The following is a 19,009-nucleotide window of genomic DNA, read 5'->3' on the forward strand; positions in this document are numbered from 1 at the left end:
TCTTGCTGGCTACACAGATTAATTTTTTTTTTCATCTGTCAGGTTCAAAAAAGATTGCTGCTTACCACGCTCTCAGAATATGGGTGCTGGCTGGACACCCCCAAACTAGTCAGATTTCCATATGGGAATTAGTGGTTACAGTACTGCACTGGGAACTGGTTACAGGACTTCCATTCAATACTGAATTTTTGTGGGGCTAGGGTAAAACTTGGTTTATGTTCAACTATGGAACAGCAAATAACTTCTGGTGTCAAAATGGAGTAGCTTAAAACTCCTGATTACAAAGTATTATGTAGTCGTTCTTTGCTTGTATCAAAAGCTATGAAAGTTTGGGGCTTCTAAAGAATTGACAAGGGTGTGTCTCCCTATTTATCTTCTCTCCTCTGATTGCTTATTGCTTGAAAGTTTACTGAAACATTTAGAAGGTAGCTCTTAAGTTTCTGACTAAAGCAGTAACCTCTGTTGTCTTCATACGTGAGTTCAGCAATGTTGCACCATAAATTGAATCCTATTTCTGAAGCTTTTCGTAAGAACTTCTTTGATCTGGCAGTCCTTAAGATATCACCTGTCATCTCATGTAAAGTCATACTCAGCAGATTGCGTTGAGTTGCTCTTCATTGGGCTCATCTTTGTTCTCAGCACAGACATCCTACTCTTTGATTGGAATTTGTTCTAGCTGTAAGAGCCCTATACTTGACTATTCAGTGCCTTGATGACTGACTAATAGGAGACTGCTTGCATCAAAGGATGCATCTGACTCTTGAATGTTTAAAACAAATTGCAAAAAGCCCACTTGTATTCTGGTAGAAAGAAGTGTGCCTTAGATACCTGGTACTCTAGTGTAAGCACCAGAGACACTTACTGCTCTCTTGTAGAGAGACAGTTGTGTCTGTCTTCCTTCTGAGTGTGAAACTTGTCCTGTTAAGCAGTCACGTGCACTGGACCCACTCTCAACAAGTCCAGATCTATAGTAGGAGCACACAAACATAGTTATTGATACTTCTAAAAATGCTGTTCTTGTGTGTTAGAGTAGACCTAATGTGCACATCCCCCTCAATTTAGTTTTGCAAACTGGATCAAAACCTGTTTTTTTGCTCTGAACAAGGTGGATGATTTCTCTTGTTCAGCTTGGCTGAGTAAAACCAGATTTGAGTGCACATTTTTGCCAAAAGTTTGTTTCCCATTCCTGTGCTTTACAGGTGTTCTTGTGGCCACATAGATCTGACCCTTGATGCTGATCATAGGGCTAAATATAATGTACATTCCTAATACATTAAAAACAGTTCCTCAGGTAACTGCACTAATAATTGTATCAGCCCAACAGAGACTGGGCAAGGTCTCTCTTTCTGACCATGATTTATTTGCTTTTTGGATGGTTAGTGCATGCCTAACTAAAAAGAACAAATCTGGTTTTAAATTTTTTTTTTTTTTTTGAAAAGGATGTGTAAATTAAAAAAATACTGTACTCAAAATCTGTTGTCTGGTTGTGTTCCTTGTCTTAGTTTTTATTTTGTAAACACTCTTTTCTCCTATTTCAGCTCCTTTTTCTCACTTTCCTTGAGCTCAACAAGCTACTTTGTTGCAAATACTCAAAACTCTTAAACCCATCCCTTGGGCTGGTGTTCATTTTTTCAGACCTGAGCTACGAAATTTGTCACATTTTACTTTAACCATGCCACCTTAACATCCTTTGAATAGGCATTAGTTCTTCAATGCTGCATAAAGACAGGATAGCATTTTGCAACACACTGGTAAGAAGCAACTGAAATTACCTTAAAAATGGAAGAAAAAAAAGAAGTGAATACAGAGGGTGTAGTTGGAGCTCTTATTTGTACAGTTTAATTGGCAAAAAATGTTCTATATTTAAGTGTGGTGGCCTATATATTTATGTATGGTAAACATTCACGAAGTTTTTTTCCAACAGTCAAGCATCTTGCTGTGACTTGTGGGGGGAGACACGACACTCCCAGACCTCTGCTACTGACACACAGTTATTTCTTCCCCTGCTCGGTTCACAGTAAAAGGTCAGCCATCTAGTCTAAAGGTGGTTTTAGTGTATGTGCTAATACATATATTCCCCCTTCCCCCTCTGGACACATTGTTCAAAGGAACTGTCCTGCAGCAGTTTGAGTCTAATATGGCCCTTATTTAAAGAAAGGGCAAGAGCTACCCTGATGATGCATGACAAAGCAGGAACAGCATGACAATATTTAATGGGCTGCAACTCCCAGGACTGGGCTGAGATTTAACCAATTATCTTTTAGTCTGCAGAATTTGTATTATGCTAGCTCTTTCCTCATTAGTAACGCAGAGGAGCTTGGGGTTGGTAATATTGCAAAATTAGCAATTGTAAAATACCCTCCGAGAATCTTCTGTGTGGGATTTTTGTGGATTGTTGTTTTCCCAAGAGGCTGTGTTAGTGAGCAGTGCTCAGCCAGGAGCATAGAAAGGTGCTAAGGTCAGATGCATCTTTTAGCTTTGCACTGCCCAAAGCCCCCCAGTTAAGTCAGAGTGAAGACTTAATGATTTGAGCTTCTCTTTGGGCTGGATTAGGTTATGGCCTTTTGTGGAATTCCCTATAAAGCTTCCTAGATTCCTGCTCTGCACAGGAATGTGTGGCTAACTAAGAGACAGTGCTTCGAAGATGCAGTGGTTTTTTGACCTCTTTAAATGTTTCATTGTTTGATGACTAAGCTTGCCGGATTTCAGATACTGAGTCAAGGCTTTGTTCTCGGTGACAAGCTTCCCCTTCATAACGAGCTCTTATTATGCCTTTTGAGAGCCAGAGCTACATGAGGTGGGGAGAAGAGGATCAGCTGGAATAGCCATTATTCTCACAAAGGGCAAAGCAAGCAGAATATTTCCCAAGAGTGCTGGCAGAGGATTGTGTTTGTTAACGGCAATTGTACCTGTTCTGCAGTTTCAAGCTTTCCTCAGCTCGCCATTGTCCTGCAGCTGTAAAGTTGTGCGAAGAAGAGATAGAAGCCATGCCTGTGCTTGATGTTGTGTTCATAGCAAATCGTATCCATCTGACTAACGTTAAAAGAAAGGGGGAGGAAAGGGGTCTTGAAGCATATCTAATAACTATGAGGTGCCACATAGGATGAATAGTGTGCAACAAAATTGGCAAACCAACTAAAATTTGAGTGAATTGGCTGTAATGTGTTCTGTGGAACAGCACACTGAGGAAAAATGAGATGCATACTCAAATTTTGGAAGTGCAAGGGAGTCTCAGTTCCCAAGTAGGAAGCAGATAGCTTTTCCCATAAAAGCATAACCACATCAAGCTCCAGTGTTTAACGCAGCATGTAGAATCTTCTAACGTGTGTCTTATGGCAAATGGGTAAGCCAAAAATACATTTCTTGGTTATATGACTGCAATGAAAGATTAAGCATAATTTTCTGGGTCTTGTGAATTATATCGGTGCATCTTGAAACAGTTTAACAAGGGCTGTGGTTTATTTAACTGAACATACTGCTCTGAACATCCCTTACTCCTCAGCTGAATGCGGCAGCTTGTAATTCAGTATCCATCTGTCTTGGATGCAATTCTTACTTGAAGCTTCGTATTTTTTAGCTGAAATTACATATTAATAAGAAAGTGGGAGGGAAAGCTACACAGCTAATGTGCCCAGTTAGTTAAGAATCAACTCACATTTTATTTACTTAAGCCCATCTGTGCTTGTTTTGCCAGTAATATATTTGGTCTGCGGCCTGTGGACTATGCAGAAAGTGAAAAGATGAAGTCTGTGCTAATGTTACCAGTGAAGAATGAATCATTTTCACTTAACCAACCCTCTGAGGTAAGTGTGTATGGGTTTTTTGTTTTGTTTTGCTTTTTAAAACACCTAAATGCATCCTGTTACATATTGAAGGTTTGGACCTTAGTACAGTACATCACCTGCCTTTACAGAGAGGTTTAAAATAGGTTGGGAAACTAACTTGGACAATATTTCTAGAATGTATGTGGGACACTTAGAAGCTATGATATTCTGTGTAACAGCTTTATCTGGGAAAACAAAGGATGTTTCTTGTGATGTGGCTTTATTATAGGAGAATGAATGCTGTGTCATTCTTGGAAGTATCATTGATTGAACTTTGCTATTGTTGTTGGTTTTCTGCATATTTAAATTTGTTCCATTTGCCAACCTGGCTTAAAGCAGCAGCAGTCTTTGTTCCAGGTGCTTTTTGTTTGCCTTCAAAAGGTTTTTCCAGTGTTGTCCTTTGTTCAACAGTGAAGATACCAGCTCAGCAGTTGAAAACAGTTTTTTGGAAGGTTGTTTTGGGGGTTTGGTTTTGTTTCCCCCCCCCTCTTGTTGTCAAAGGCTTCTCTAGGACTTGTGACCAAAATCAGGTTATTCAGACTTAACAAGTTACTGCATTATGAAATGCTTTGTGCTTCCTAATGAATGATGATTAAACTGACCTGGCTGCTACAAGCAGTCCTATTCTACTCCAGGGTATACAGCCTGCTATGATCCCTTCTCACTGAGGTAATAAGATACCCATTGGCCAAAAGTAAACTGTTGCAGCTAAATCAGCAAGGATATGACTGTTCCTCCCACATGTAGCAAGTGTAAGATGCAGCTTTTCTGTCACAAACAAAACACTCGATATTCACATTTGCTTTGGGATGAGTGTGTGCCAATGGATGATTACCAGCTTGTATGGATGGCTTGAGCCAAAGCCTGAGGCTTCAGGATAACTGGGTCTCAAATGTATCTCTCTACTGTGGAATCTGGGAGTACTTAGGAAGACCCAGGAGCTGAAGTATCACATCCTTGCAGCATAAAACTTGAACAAGCAGCTCCTCTTACTTTGCATTAGTAATAGCTGCATAAAAAAACTTAAGTATTCATTATTTACAGGGCAATGTATTAGGGACTTTTTTAGTAAAAGGAAATGCAGGTGTTACACTGTATGTGAGTAATCTATACAATTATCTGTTAGTAATACTTCACTAAAAGTAGGAGGCTTTACTACCTTATTGGAAAGTTGTTTTTTTTTTTTCTCCTTCAACATTGCAGTCGGCAAGGCTGTTTACACAATGTTCAGCCAGCTATACATGTGCACACCAGGGTCTTAAAAAAAAAAAAGCAAGGAAGAAAAAACTGATGCACAAGCTGTTTTGGTACCTTGCATAAGCTAAATAAAGTACCTCTAATGTCAAGCTTTTTTCCTCTAGAGCTGGTTTGTTATACAGAGATTTATTTATGGAGCCTGTCCACTAAGCTTGCCATGAATTGTTTTTCAAAATGCTTATTCTTATTGAATAAAGCTGTCAAACAAGTTAGTTGCTTTCTTTCTGTTCCCAAACATTCAGCTTATTGTAGGATTTTCTGTTCATGCAGGCACTGAGCCCCAGCCAGCCAAGAGATGGACCTCTTGGTATACTGGGGAGCAATCTTAGTTCGGAGCAACATAAATTGCTGAACAAACTAGCAACAGTTCTGAAGGCTCAAAGGTGTACTGAATTTAACAATAGAGGTATGTACCCTTGTTGAAATGTCTCTGTCCAAATATAAGTAACTATAGTTCTGTAGTTTATCCTTTAAGATACTAGTTGCAACAGTGGGTTTTTTTTATTGTTTCTAATAAGGGCAGTTTCTGAAATCCCTGAATTATAGCTGTAGTAGAATGATGGTGTGTTGTTGCATGTAAATGCATATAAAGCCTGCCTGGTTACTGAGGCAGGAGACTTCTAGGGGAGCCAGAGATTGACAGTATATTGTCTGTTATTTAAAATCCCTAAGTCCTCCTCAAAGACCTCTTTTCTTTACACTTCTTATACCAACTTTAGGATCTCTGCTTATATGAGACATCCTGTAAAGCTTTACCTTCCAGAAGTGAGTCTTAGGCAGATAGTGCCTTTAGAAAGAGCGTGTCGTTGACTAAAATTTGACACATTTTTCTCATGTTACCTTCCTTCAAATTTTGTTCTTCATTAAGATGATGGAGCCAAGTTATGGCTTTGGGGGGGGTTTTGTTCCCTCTTGAGGAGAGGAACATTGCCTTAATCCTCCCTATTAGGTTTTCTTTGGAATGCTGGTTTTCCTGCTTGTGAAAGAAATGCTAAGGTAATTTTCCCCACCAACTTTCATACCCTGATTACTACTCCAGAGTCGTGAGTTGAGTTCTGTTAGCTTTGTGTTAAAGCAGTCAGAGCCCATAGTCAGATTCCTGTCAAAGTTAAATATAACTTTAAAAGGATTGAAAAAAAAAAAATTACTATCCTATAAACCGGAGCCTCCTCTGAAGTTTTAAGTGTTAGCTTAGCACTAGAAAAACATGACTTTCCTTTTTCACAGCAAGTATATGTTGAAACCCACAAAATTTCTAATAGTGCTTCTACTTACTTATATCTTAATCTCAACAATCACATACATGTGCTGGAAAGAGGGGTTGATAAATTATTATAGTCTGTTTATTCTTTAAATGGTGATTGATTGCCTTTCATCCAGGCATGGTTCTAATTTTTATGTGCTTTTATTTCTACTGATGTAATCTTTCTTCTAGTAACTCATCTTGTTATCCCCGATGTTCCAATGCCAAGTACTGTCAAATGTATGATGGCTGTTCTGACTGGATGTTGGGTCCTCAAGTTTGAATGTAAGTATTAAATATACGGGATTCTTCAGGTTTTTTAACCAGAAATTGTAGATGGGATTCCAGAGAAAGTTTTCTTTTTCAACAACTGTCCTAATATCAACACTATCATAAAGCGTGAGGGTTTTGGGTTTTAATCTCTTGAATGACAAGAGATTTAATTAAATACGACTACTCCTTCCTTGGCAAATGTGTGCATTTCATTATTAGATGTATTGGGTAGGTCATACCATAAGTGTCAGTGGAGAGTGAATTTGTTCATTGCTACATTAAAAGTGACTTGGAAGATTATGGAAGATATCCTGGGAGAGGAAGAAGGAATTTATTAAATTCTTGGATTTCTTATAAGCAGCTTCCACTGAAATTGATATGAAACTTCTGCTTGCTTGGGTATGTGATCGAGGCCTGTAGGAAGGTAAGGTGTTGCCTATTTACATATAAGCTGAGATCTCTTGAAGGTTATAACTTCTAACCAAAGCTAGGCTGTCAGCTGATCATAAACCCTGTTGAGAAAATTGTCAAGCTTTATGCAATCACAGGCTCAGGCAGATTAAATGTATATGTAACTTTTGGTACCCATTTCTGTACACACGAGCCCTGCAGACTGGAGTGCTCTTCAACTGAAATAGTAACCTCCAAGGAAAGATGACTTGCATAGTGTCCCTGTAGCACGCAAATAGCTTTGATGTCGTCTTTCATGCAATCTGTAATGAGTTTTTATACAGTGCGTGCTTTTTTGTACAGCTGTTCTGTGTACTTACACCCCAAATTCTGCTTTTTGTTCATTCTTGCTAATGTATTTCTTAGCATCTGCTTTCACAGTAGTTGTAAAAGCAGTCTTCTTCCCCTTGACCTTTATGGCTAAGTTCTTTTAGCTAATAAGTACACTACAAATGGGTTAATTATCCATGGAAAACTCACAGACAAATTTCATTCCAGTTTACTACTGTGTGACTAAACATAAGAATATAAGGATTCTTTAATGGTCTAAATTTTCCAGTCTCTAATGTTTATGAAGGCACTGCTTAAAGCTTCAAAAGATGTGTAGCTGTTTTTCAAATAAGACACATCATCAGACTCTTTGAACATTGGACTCTCAGGGTGTTCCTTTGGCTTCCAGAGAGTCAATGGACTTGTTCCATGCTTTTTTTAAAGGGTCTGTCGAATTAGTGTCCCCTCAGAGATGTTTTCTGTAATGCCTGCAGTGGCTTCTGTTCATGGCCTTATAAGCATTTGCAAAAGGAAAACACTGTCTTGTCTTTGTACTGTGATTCTTAGAAATAGGAGTAGCCTCTTCTAGAGTATGTAACATGGTTTACTGTTTGTGCTTAAGCAAGCAGATGGATTTAATAACCTCCACTGTTGATAAGCAGCAGGGAGATGGTTTCCTGTTTGGAGGTGGGGATGCAGAAGGAAACTCAGAAGGCCTAGAAGCAATGTTTGGATTGTGTAATTGGAAAGGGGGTGTGTGCAGGTGCTCTGGAATGATATCCCGTTTAACTAAGACTGAATAATCTGTTTCTGCGGTGAAATCACTTTGCCGGTTCTGGGCTTCACTCAGTTCAGGAGGTCTGCGTGCCTTCTATTGTATGTGCTAGGATGGCTTTCCTTTATTTCGTATTATCTTCTTGCTAGTCAGATGCTTAGAAAGCTTCAGCTGAGTGGTAGGGAGATTTAATTAGCGAGACCTGAATTGAAATCTTTGTGGAAGAACTTTTATATTTAGAAGTGATTGGAAAATAAAAAATAAATAAGATAGTGTGAAGGTTATTCAGGGAAAATTTTCATTTTTTTTGTTTGCAGCTGAGTTTTATTTTGTTGTTAGTACTGATTAGTACCATCCTGACTGCTAATGCTCCCAGCTTAGTAAGCAACATACTACTTAAACGCGAGTGATTCTCCTCCCTAGTGGGAAATGTTAGTAATAACTCATGGGGTCTGATGCAGCTAAGTGCCTATAATTAACAGCACCACTCCATCTGTTCCCATCAGTCTGTTATTAGTCTTCTTCAGAGTCATTACAAGTTAAAGATTGTTACAACAAATAATGGAACTCCTGCTGATGGAACATTTGTCTAGGAAAAAGAGGTCTTTGATTTTCTTTTCCATAATTTTTCTCTTTATTTATCATGGCTTTTTGACTTCTATTTGGATAAGTTTCCTTAAATGTGATGCAAATAAACTTCCAAAAGTGTGTGCCTATTTTGGCTTTCTTATGTCAAAAGCACTGCAAATAAATTGAAGGAGTTGCTTATAGTTCAGTGTTGTAAACCATTCACTTAAAGTAAATTCATGTTCAAAAACTTCACTGAAATATTTGAAAAAAAACAAAGCTCCGTGTAGCATTTAATGAAATGCTGACTATGCATAAGTGAATATTTGAACTTTTTTTCCTACAAGGCAAGCTGCATTTGATTTTTATTTCTAAAGTTATATTTATAGCCTACACATAATTATACCACATTTTTAAAAAACATTGCATGCTTGCAAAAACCAGTATTTAATTTAAGAGTGTTATTTCTTGTTAACTTTTCTGTTATAGCAGGCTTTCAAGCTGTGTTTCTCTAATAAAAAGCAATTTCTTTTGTATAGTTCTATGATGCTTCTGTTTACGTGTGTCTATACACACAGATATAGCATCCATTAGTATCAGTAGAGAGGTAACGTGGAATTTTCCAGCAGAGTTTGAGCTAAATGTAAGGCGTCTAAGTATTAGCCAAGATTTAAACATAAAGCTTCAGTTTTGGGGTTCCCTTTTGTCTTCAGGTGGAAGATTAGGATGAAAGGATGTTACCACTAAGCAATATTAGATCTTCACAGAAGAAAAATTTCTCATTACCAGTTGCAGTTCCATATTTTCCATATATAATACACTGTCAGCAACATATCCATTTACAAAGTAGCATAGAATTCAAGTGAGACACTGTTGTCACTGTGGTCCTTGCCCTTGGCCATATCTTTCATTGGTTTCATTATTTTATTGCCTTCATTATTTCTGGGATGGTAGTAGGGCACAGAGTAGCATATCATTACCCTTCTGCAAGTAGGCTGAGACAAAGATTCAAGTATCACTGTATTTCCTATATGCTTTTTGTATAGTGTAATTAAAACCAGCAGAAGCCTTTAATAGCTTTTCGGCTTGTTTTTTCTTAAACTTGATAGTCATCTGTTAAAGCAGGGAATGAAAAATTATCTCTTTAATGATATGCATTGAAACAAGCTTGTGTCAGTCTTTGCAGCAAAGTATCTGGAAGAATTCTAAGCATCTGATTGCTTATTCCTTCATTTGTTTTGCTTACCTGGAGCAGCAGTAATGATTCGGCTCTGATCATTTAATGGAATGCAACCCCCCGCCCTGCTTTTCCTGCAAGGATTCAGAACAACTGGGAGTTGGCTGGAAGAGCTAGGGGGTTGCATGACTTAAATTTCAAGGTGAAAACATCTTTCTGAATTTCTTGGAGCAATATGATCATCCTTGTTCAGGCTATTAGACAAGAGAAGTGCAAAGTTGTTTGACCTGACTGCTTCTCAAGCTGGACTCTTTCTCTTCCATGCCTAAATGCCTGATACTCGGCAAAGAACTCCCTCCTTAAACAGCTCAGAACTTTTTGATCACTGGAGTTTCATGCTTGTTTTGCAGTTGGAGACGTACTTCAGCTGCCTCCTCCTACAAAAGGACTCACAGCTCTGTGGGAGGTGGTAGAAATATCTAATATGCATATGCATGTTCTAGTTGTATTGGGTGTACGGCTGAGGGGTACGTTTCATACCAGCAGGGTCTGAACTTCTACACTCCCACAGTGTCTACACCTTCTGGAAAGGAGGAAGGAAACAGTTTTGCTTCAAAGTCGGCACAAATTTAGACTGAAGCTGCTGGGATTTGTAGAGGAGAAAATGGGGGCGAGAATGTCTTAGATGGGGTGTTTGCCTTTGTCTGCAGAGCTGGGAAGTGGGCTGGCTTGAAAGAATGTCTAGAGGAAAAGGGAACCATGTGTCCACTGCTCCCTCTGTCCTGTGTCATCTGGATACTCAGTTTTTCATATTTAGACAGTCCTTTTGCTCTAATTCACTTTCTTTTTGAAGAAAACATTGCATTAAGGAAGCCCATTGTAAGAAACATGACATGAAACATTACCTTATTCACTTAAAAGCATGTGATGTGATCCAGATGATGGGTGCTTCCAGTGGTATTTAGCCTGACCTCTGCACTCCAGGAATGGCTACCTCCAGTCACTTTGATCAGTCTAGAAAACAGTTGTGGTATAGTTGTTTCATAAAGAAGATACGACACATGGGGGTTTTTTAAGTGAAGCAATGGTTTTCATATTACATTCTCCTAGCTTCTGGGAATTGATGTTTAAGCATCTGCTCTATCACATTTAATAAATATCACCTGGATTAACTTGTTAACTACCATGCTTAAGCAGATTCATTTTAGTATCTGCAGCAGTTTCACCAAATGAGATCTCTACCTCGCTCCGTGAAAATCGGTGATTCAAAAGTTACTTTATAAGCATATAAGAGACGGTATAAAAATCCTTTTCTGTGCTGTAGCAGAGACCAGTAATGTTGTTGATGAAGGCAAATTGAAGCTAGCCATGCCAAATTCCCCTAAGGTTTTCTCTCAGTCCAGACTTCTTCCCTTTCTAGGAAAATAATATCATCAAGCTTTACTCAATCTGCATGTAAGTCTTTAAAACCCAGTGCAGACTGAGCTGAGGAAGTTTCAGTTGTAATATCTACTTAGATCTTGGATGTGTAGTTGCTATCATGTATTTCTAAATTACTTTTAGCTGTTCTAAGAGATTTTTGGGGACTAACCCCCTGCTCTTTGCTTTATTGGTGCAAATCCTACAAAACCCCACTAAGGCTAATTGAGTTACTGAGAGCTACCCCAGGTATCTGTGGCTGATTACAACTTGTTCTTGGTGATCGGTTCTTTTTGTGCTTCATCCTGTTTAAATTGGTTTTGCTGATGCAGTTAGTTTCATTAGAAACCAAAAGCTTACATGAATAAGGATTATAGGGCTCTGATCTTAAATTTTGCAAATAATTATTTATTTTCAGTACTGGTAGCTACAGTTGTATCGAAGGTCAAGTAATGGTGCCATTAGAGTGGGCACCCATTTAACCTGCTTGCTTCTTATATACCTGAAGGTGAGAAGGTAGGGGCAGCTGTTCAGTGAAGTAATAAGGATCAGTGTAAGCAGTGATGCTTTACTGGTCTTGCTAATGAGGAAAAAAAATGAGCTGTATTCTCCTTGCCAAATGTGGTTGACATCAAGCTAAAATGCAGTTGTATTAAGCTAAAACCTTTTTCTGAAATATTTTCTAGGGACTTTAATGCAGGCTCGGGTTTTGCTAGAATTTGGTGCAAATGATCTTGTTTATATCTACAACTTGCAAGTGTGAAATCAGCTATTTAAGAGGCTTTTAAACTTCCAGTGTTCTATATTTCTAGGAAAGAACCTTGCATGGCCCCTCTGCACATGCGATCTTGCCCCAGTATGGTCCTTCTGTCAGGCAAACTTTATTAACGAGTACTTGCACACTTGAACAGGGCATTGCAAAACAGCTCTGGTCCGTGTGAAATGGAAAAATGCCACTTGCCTTGGTACAAGTCTTACCCTTTCGTGGGTAATAGATCCAACTACTGTGATCAAACTAGAGGGCCATTGAAGCGTAGTTGCAATAATCACCCTATTTTCTTTGGGGAAGAGAACATGTTAAATGAATAAACTTAATCAGCCTCAAACCTAGAAAGTCCACAGCTCTTATTTGCAACAGTTATCGAGGAATAAATCAAGATTGGCTGAGATTCTGAGTAAGTTGAATGGTTTTATTTTATTTTATAACAGAACAGACTAGATTTTGTTCAGGCTTGCCTGTAAAGAATGCCACAGACTGCGGATGTGGGAAGGGAAAACAATGTAAGCCTGATCTCTGCCCACTCCTAAAATTGCGGGTGTCCTCTCAGAAGTAAATTTACTTTCCACTCTGTTCTTCAGAGAGCTTCTTTAAGGATGTCCTTGTCCTTCCAAGATTCAGTCCTGTTCTGCATTTTTTTTTTTTTTTGCGTAAGCACTTAGAATGTCCATTTCAATTTCAGAAGGGAGGTAGCACAGTATTGATGGTGTTCTGATCACTTTTTAATTAGGATAAGAGCAATTCTTTTTTTCAGTTCATTCATTTGACTATTGTCTTGGCATCAGGTTCTCACTGGTGGCTCTTAAATACAGTGCCAAAGAAATGAGAGTCTGTAATCTCAGGAGTTCTGGGAATCAATTTAACATGGCTCCTGTTTGAAGTCATAGGGCGCTATACCTCTGACTTAAATAGTGCTGTAAGGTCAACAGAGCTTCTGGAAACGTCCTTGTAAAAGTAATGGAGTGATATACCTTTGAGTACAGTATGGAATTTTATTTCCTTTTATATGTCCTCTTAATCAGAATGACACTCAATTGGATGGAGAGACAATTAAAAGAGAACTGTCATGTTATCCAGCCACTTACACACGTTAGAAGCTTTAAAATTAATAATGCCTACTCAAGAAAAAGACCTGGGCTTTACTGAGTGAACTCAGCTTGGCACTCAGCTGTCAAAATAAAATCCCTAGCTGTAAAAAAAAAAAAAAAAAAAAAAAAAAAAAAAAAAGCTGGAAGGGCCTACAGTATGCTCTACTCTTCTCTTTGTATCCCTACTCTTAAGTGTGAAATCGAGGGGGTTTTAGCATAAAGTCATCATGTGGTACCATCTATTAGAAGAATGATAAAGCTTGTACAGGCCTGGTGCTTCCAAATGATACTGTAACTCAACCAAAACTGATTATGCCGTCTTTGAGAACCTCACTTAGATTATTGCATCCACATGGAGTCACTGCATCTGAAAATGATAATGCAAAATCAGTGATCTAGAAGCAAGTGACTTGACACTAAGTTCTGTGTGGAGAGTGGGAAAAAGAACGGGCAAACAAGAACCTCTTGTTCCTCAAACATCAGTTGCTAACCGCATCATTTGTCTGAATATGTAGCTGGACCATGATTCTGATGACACATGACATGGCATTTGCCTCATTTCCTTGCGCCTGAGGCTCTCCTTTCGCTGTTACTCTATGTTGTCTTGTCTCTTTCCAAGTGATAATCTTTCTATGGATTAGTTGGGCTGTTGATGGTAAGATTGCCATGAAGTATGTTGAAGCCTGAAGCAACACCTCTTCTGAGCTTGAGGATTTCAATGACTTCTTTCCTCTTTTGCTACCTGTACGTAGACAGTGTTAGACGAGACTGTTTGAAATGTCCCTGAGCACAACAGTTCCAAAAAGCATTTGTTCTTATCTATGAAATATGACAAGACCCATGAGTCAGAGCAAGTTCTGCTTCTGCACTTTGCGTGAAAAATATGTTTGGGAATTGAAAATGTACTACTTTTCCATCACCAAAACATACAGAGCCTGTTGCTCCACAAAGGTGTATGTGTGTAGGCCAAACAGTGTTGCCTTTTAACATACATTAAAAAGAAACACCTGGGCACTGAGAACTTACATTCAGGGCTTTTTATTCTGTCCGGAATACATAGCTTTTGCGCCACAAATCTGTTAAGACTCTGTTCTGATTCTAGCTGGTTAAGAAAAGTTAAAATTAATGAGAATGCTGATCATGCAGCCACTGGCTAGACAAATGGTCTGTTTGCATATTTCCAGTTTTTCAAGGAAAGATGTTTATCTTGTGTTTATTATAGATACAGTGAAAACAGGACACATGTAGATGAGTTTCTCTTCTTGCTTTCATGGAGGATTGTCATTACATGTGGCAATGAACTTTGAGGCATGCAGATTTCTCGGAGGACTTGGCAGTGTAAAACGGACAGACATATGTATGCAAAACAGACATAACCTATTTTGCATTTTCTGCTAAAATAGACATTCCACTAGGGTTAGTCATTTTCATGACTTAATGGGGGTTTTTTTGAGGAAATAACACTACAAAAAGACATCATAGTCTTTGTATTCATTCAATCTTTTCTTACTTTCATATCAAATTTGCTTCATTTACTGATGCTGGCACTGGATGCTCAATTTGTGATGTACTCATTGTATAAAAACCTCAGCTCTGTAGTGAAAGTCCTTGAAATTGAGCTTTTGATGGTAGATTGAAATAAAACATGCTCTAAATGAATGGATGGTCTGTTCTTGAGACTAGATGAGACAGTTCTTCCTTTATTGTAAGTGGTACCCATTAACATCTGTATTTTCGTGGAAGGAAAGAATAGCTGTGTAAGTTTAGAGGCAAATTGACACAGGAAGTCTTGTTGAGTTGTGATGATTAAAAAAAAGATTAAAAATATTGAAATAACTTTTAGATTCATTTTTGAGTTATGAGTTCTTTGCAAATAAGTTATCAGTATTTATTGCTGTTACCAATAATGAATATGTAGGTTGCTTTTCTGGAAAATACATGACTAGGTTGCCCTTCTAGTTTTGTACAAGTTCATGTTGATTTTCCATGAAGGAATGAACCAGTGCAAATAACCAACCTGTTAATTGTACGTGGAGGGAGGTACGTATTGTCATAGTATTCAGCCAGTTGTGGTTTTCTGTATAGGTTTATCTTTTGATGTAAGTACATTGGAAGATTTCAGGTAACTACAATACGAATTCCCATGGCATTTTGTGAGTTTGTATGAACTGGTAGTAAATTGCTAACAGTTGACTTTCAAGATCTCTCTGGATTAGATATTCCTATCTGTTGGCTGCCATGGTATCGGAGTACCTTGTCAGTGATACTATTCTTCATAATCTTGTGCTTGCTTCCTTTTTAGGATCAAACCCCCACATTTTACTTCTGATTTTTTGTTGGTATTTTTTTTAATACTGTGGGTTTCATATTTGCATAGTAGAAATAAGTTGCCTGAGTAGGAAACACTGCAAGGAGTGAGGTACTACTTCAAAGTTACAACCTTGACAACACTGTAAATCCTCATGGAACAGTTTTCAAGATCAGCTTTGCAGACTTACTTTCTAGGGCAATTTTTATTAATGAGTGCAATGTAAGTGTGAGTGCAAAATGTCCATCCTTGAATGGGGGACCACAGCAATTTCTCTTTCCAAAGTGAGGTCAGGTAGTACGTTTAACTGAAGTTAGCAATACATTAGCATCAGCGCATTCTGTATTGGAAAAAATAACTAGCCTTAAAACAATATAAACCCACGTTGACTCTAAAAGACAATCTCATTATGCAGCAGTGGTAACAAAAATGAATGCCACTGTTAAACCCAAGCATAAATCTACAGTTTGTGCTGATCTTGGAGACCTTGAAATCCCATCTGATTTGTTATTTGAGGCCATAGCTGTTCAGAAACAGCTTTGTGCTTGCTTTGTAATTGCTCTTTATCAGGCAATTGCTTCCATTTCATAACTGCAGAGCTGGTTCTACATGCTGGCTTTAAGCTTCCAAGTGATCAGCAGTTTGACATTTGACATTAAGTGGTTGACCTTTAGTGGGTAAGAGGAAAAGCTAATAATTTCTAGTGTTTACAGCACTGATTTTAGTGTGATCTTGCTTCTCTCCGTCTAACTTTCATCTTCAACCACAGTTGTAAATTTTTTCCAGTTTAAAAGCAAATTGCTAAAGCACACAAGCTTTGATGCCATGTTTTGCGTTGTGGGTAATCCTTTTATTTTAGTGCAGCTCTTTAGTCCCTAAAATAACATGTACACCTGTGTTAAAACCTGGGACCTCTAATCTTTGCCTTCCTTATTGTGGCTTTTGTAGGGGTACGAGCCTGTCTACAAAGCACAGTTCGAGAACAAGAAGAGAAGTATGAAATCCAAGGTGGCCCGCGAAGAGGCCGGCTCAACAGAGAACAGCTGGTGGGTTTTATTGTTTGAGACAGATTATCTTAATGACCTTTGGTTCATGCATTTTTGCCCTTTGCCACATGTGCAGGTTCAGTAGATGTAAAATTTTAATGTGGTCTTGTACAGAAATTTGATTATGTGCAAGGTGATTGAAAGAACTGCGAACACCCGTAAAGCTGTCATTTTTCTCTATTAGTGGATATGTTGCTATAACCTTGTCAGAGGGAATGCCCTATTACATTTGTGGAAGAAGCTGCATGGGACAGAAAGTGATGCTGCTTTGGCCTTCTCTGCTCAGCTTTAGAACCTAGTTGAAATTATCTGAAACTTGAAAGAAAAATGTTTTTATTACTTATTTCTATATAGGGCCACTTTTATATTTAACCGGATTAATTTCTGGTCACTTTCTGGATTACACTAGAGAGGTTCATTAAATGTATTGTAACAGTAGCTGTAAATATTCCTAGCTCATAGTTAAACCCTATTGTGCTGGAAAATATTTAAACATAAGCAAGAATTCACCATGTAAGCAAGCTTTTATTGATTGTGTACCTATACTGAGGAACTTGTGTGTCAAGCTACTGCTCTAGCTTCCAGTGTTGGTTATTTTAAATTGTATTTTTTGTAGGCACTGATTGTTCCTTTCCACTTTTTTCCTGTGTGCTCAGTTGTGAAGTCCTGTATTTATACTTTTTTTTTTCCTTCCACTTAGCTGCCTAAGTTGTTTGATGGATGCTACTTCTATTTTTTGGGATCTTTCAACCGTCACCAGAAGAGTGAGCTTGTGGAGTTGGTCAAAGCAGCAGGAGGACAAATTCTGGTTAGGCAGCCAAAACCAGACAGTGATGTGACACAGACAATCAACACGGTGGCTTACCATGCAGAATCTACTTCTGACCAGAGATTTTGCACTCAGTATGTAATCTATGATGTGTCTTCTAAATTCAAGCCGGAGAAAATTCGTCAGGGCAAAGTCTGGATGGCCCCCTCCAGCTGGCTTATAGACTGTGTGATGTCATTTCAGCTCCTGCCTGTAAAATGAATATCAATGAGCAAGGTTTTAAACTGTGGTGAATCTTGAGCAGTTGGAATGCTCTGGTAAACACTGGTCTGAAGCTATGATTTATGTTTTGCACTTAGGAATACAGGATAGCTTTCACCATTTAAATAGTAGAGCTTTGACCATTTAAATGAATTACTAAGACGACCGATGTGCTGGAATAACTGAACTTATAGTGGAGGAGAGAGATAAATATACTGCATTGAAAAATGTGCCTTGGGTTATTTGGTGTGCTTTATTTTTGCATTTAACCTATGTGTAATAATCACTGACATTTTGTTAACTAAGATTTTGCAAAATGAAACCTTTTGCATTCTTGATTTAAACCAGCCCTTCCTAGGTGATAGAGCGTGAGCCCATTTCTTTTCTGGTTAATATCCATTGACAAGGATCTACTGTATGTGTAAAGATTTCCCAGCTAGGCCAGAATTTGTATTTTTTTTTTTTAAAAAAAAAAAGTCTCTCTGCATTTGAACATGGTCATTTGCTTGTATAGACATCTCTTCTGTCAGATGACGTGGTATTTCTTATAACTTCTTACAAATGAATTTTGCAGGAAATTCTTGGCCATGGGATAAGCCTTGTAGAAATTAGAGTAGAGCTAATGGCCTGAATTCATTTGGAAGTAGGCAATTTTGAAAACACTGTTTTTAAAAATCTTGGTCTAAAATTCCTTATTTGTAGCAAGAGTAATACTTTATTCACTTCTGTCCTCTTTCATGCTTGTAAATACGTAACTCAAATTCGATCCTATTTTCTGAAGGTTTCTAAATGTGAGGATCCTTTTTAAATTATTGAAGTAAAGAATATTTCTGTAAGTATGGATGGTTGCTATCATGGTTACTTTAACGAAAAAAATTGAATGATCACAAAAGATTTATGCCTTGCTTTGCACAATTGTACTTAAACTTAGCTGGCTACATTGGAACAATATTTGATTCTTTCATATTTGTTACAATATTTTTTTTAATTAATTCCTCATAATTGATCATAAGTTATTGGAATTGTACTTCCTCGCTTTGTGCTCTTGTATCCTTGTATTGCCTTTCTTTGTGAATTCATAATTTAAAAATGGTGTCTTGTAATAATATTCAATGAGAATGATGGTTGTGGTATAAAACAAAGTTTCTTGTGTTTGCTTTTGTATTGCTTGTAATAATAAATCTTCTGGTGCATGTAAGTTTGGAGTATCTTAGTGCATGAGCTTAGCTGCAGAATAAGTACATGGTCCATATGTATCTCAACAGTGTTACACAGGAAGTGTAAGTGCTTTTCTGTGAACTTGATACCACTGTGAAGATAGCGTATCCACCTGCGGAAGCTGCTCTTCAGTGTAAGAGACAGTTGTTTTCTGTAACCATTGCCACTGGAGATCCTAGGCCAATTTTCAATATGCTCTGTAGAAGTCTTAGAATTAGGCACTTCATGTATAGCAGGTATAGTTTTCAATAGCATCTACTAGACTTCAGCAGCTGGAGTATCTCGA

At 38.1% G+C, this 19,009-nt stretch overlaps 1 protein-coding gene across 1 annotated transcript in view; it reads left to right on the plus strand.

Annotated features, from left to right (window-relative positions):
• The window catches only part of BARD1 (BRCA1 associated RING domain 1), a 41,007-nt gene extending 23,206 nt beyond the window's left edge, over positions 1 to 17,801 (plus strand). The window contains exons 6-10 of the mRNA XM_035891956.1: positions 3,695 to 3,803; positions 5,352 to 5,487; positions 6,517 to 6,609; positions 16,378 to 16,475; positions 17,176 to 17,801. Of these exons, the coding sequence (XP_035747849.1) occupies positions 3,695 to 3,803; positions 5,352 to 5,487; positions 6,517 to 6,609; positions 16,378 to 16,475; positions 17,176 to 17,505 (766 nt within the window). The 3' untranslated portion in view covers positions 17,506 to 17,801. The remainder of the gene's footprint in view (positions 1 to 3,694; positions 3,804 to 5,351; positions 5,488 to 6,516; positions 6,610 to 16,377; positions 16,476 to 17,175) is intronic.
• Positions 17,802 to 19,009: the final 1,208 nt, after the last annotated feature.

This window comes from Egretta garzetta, unplaced genomic scaffold (assembly GCF_000687185.1).
Source record: "Egretta garzetta isolate BGI_Z169 unplaced genomic scaffold, ASM68718v1 scaffold230, whole genome shotgun sequence".
Lineage (NCBI taxonomy): Eukaryota > Metazoa > Chordata > Aves > Pelecaniformes > Ardeidae > Egretta > Egretta garzetta.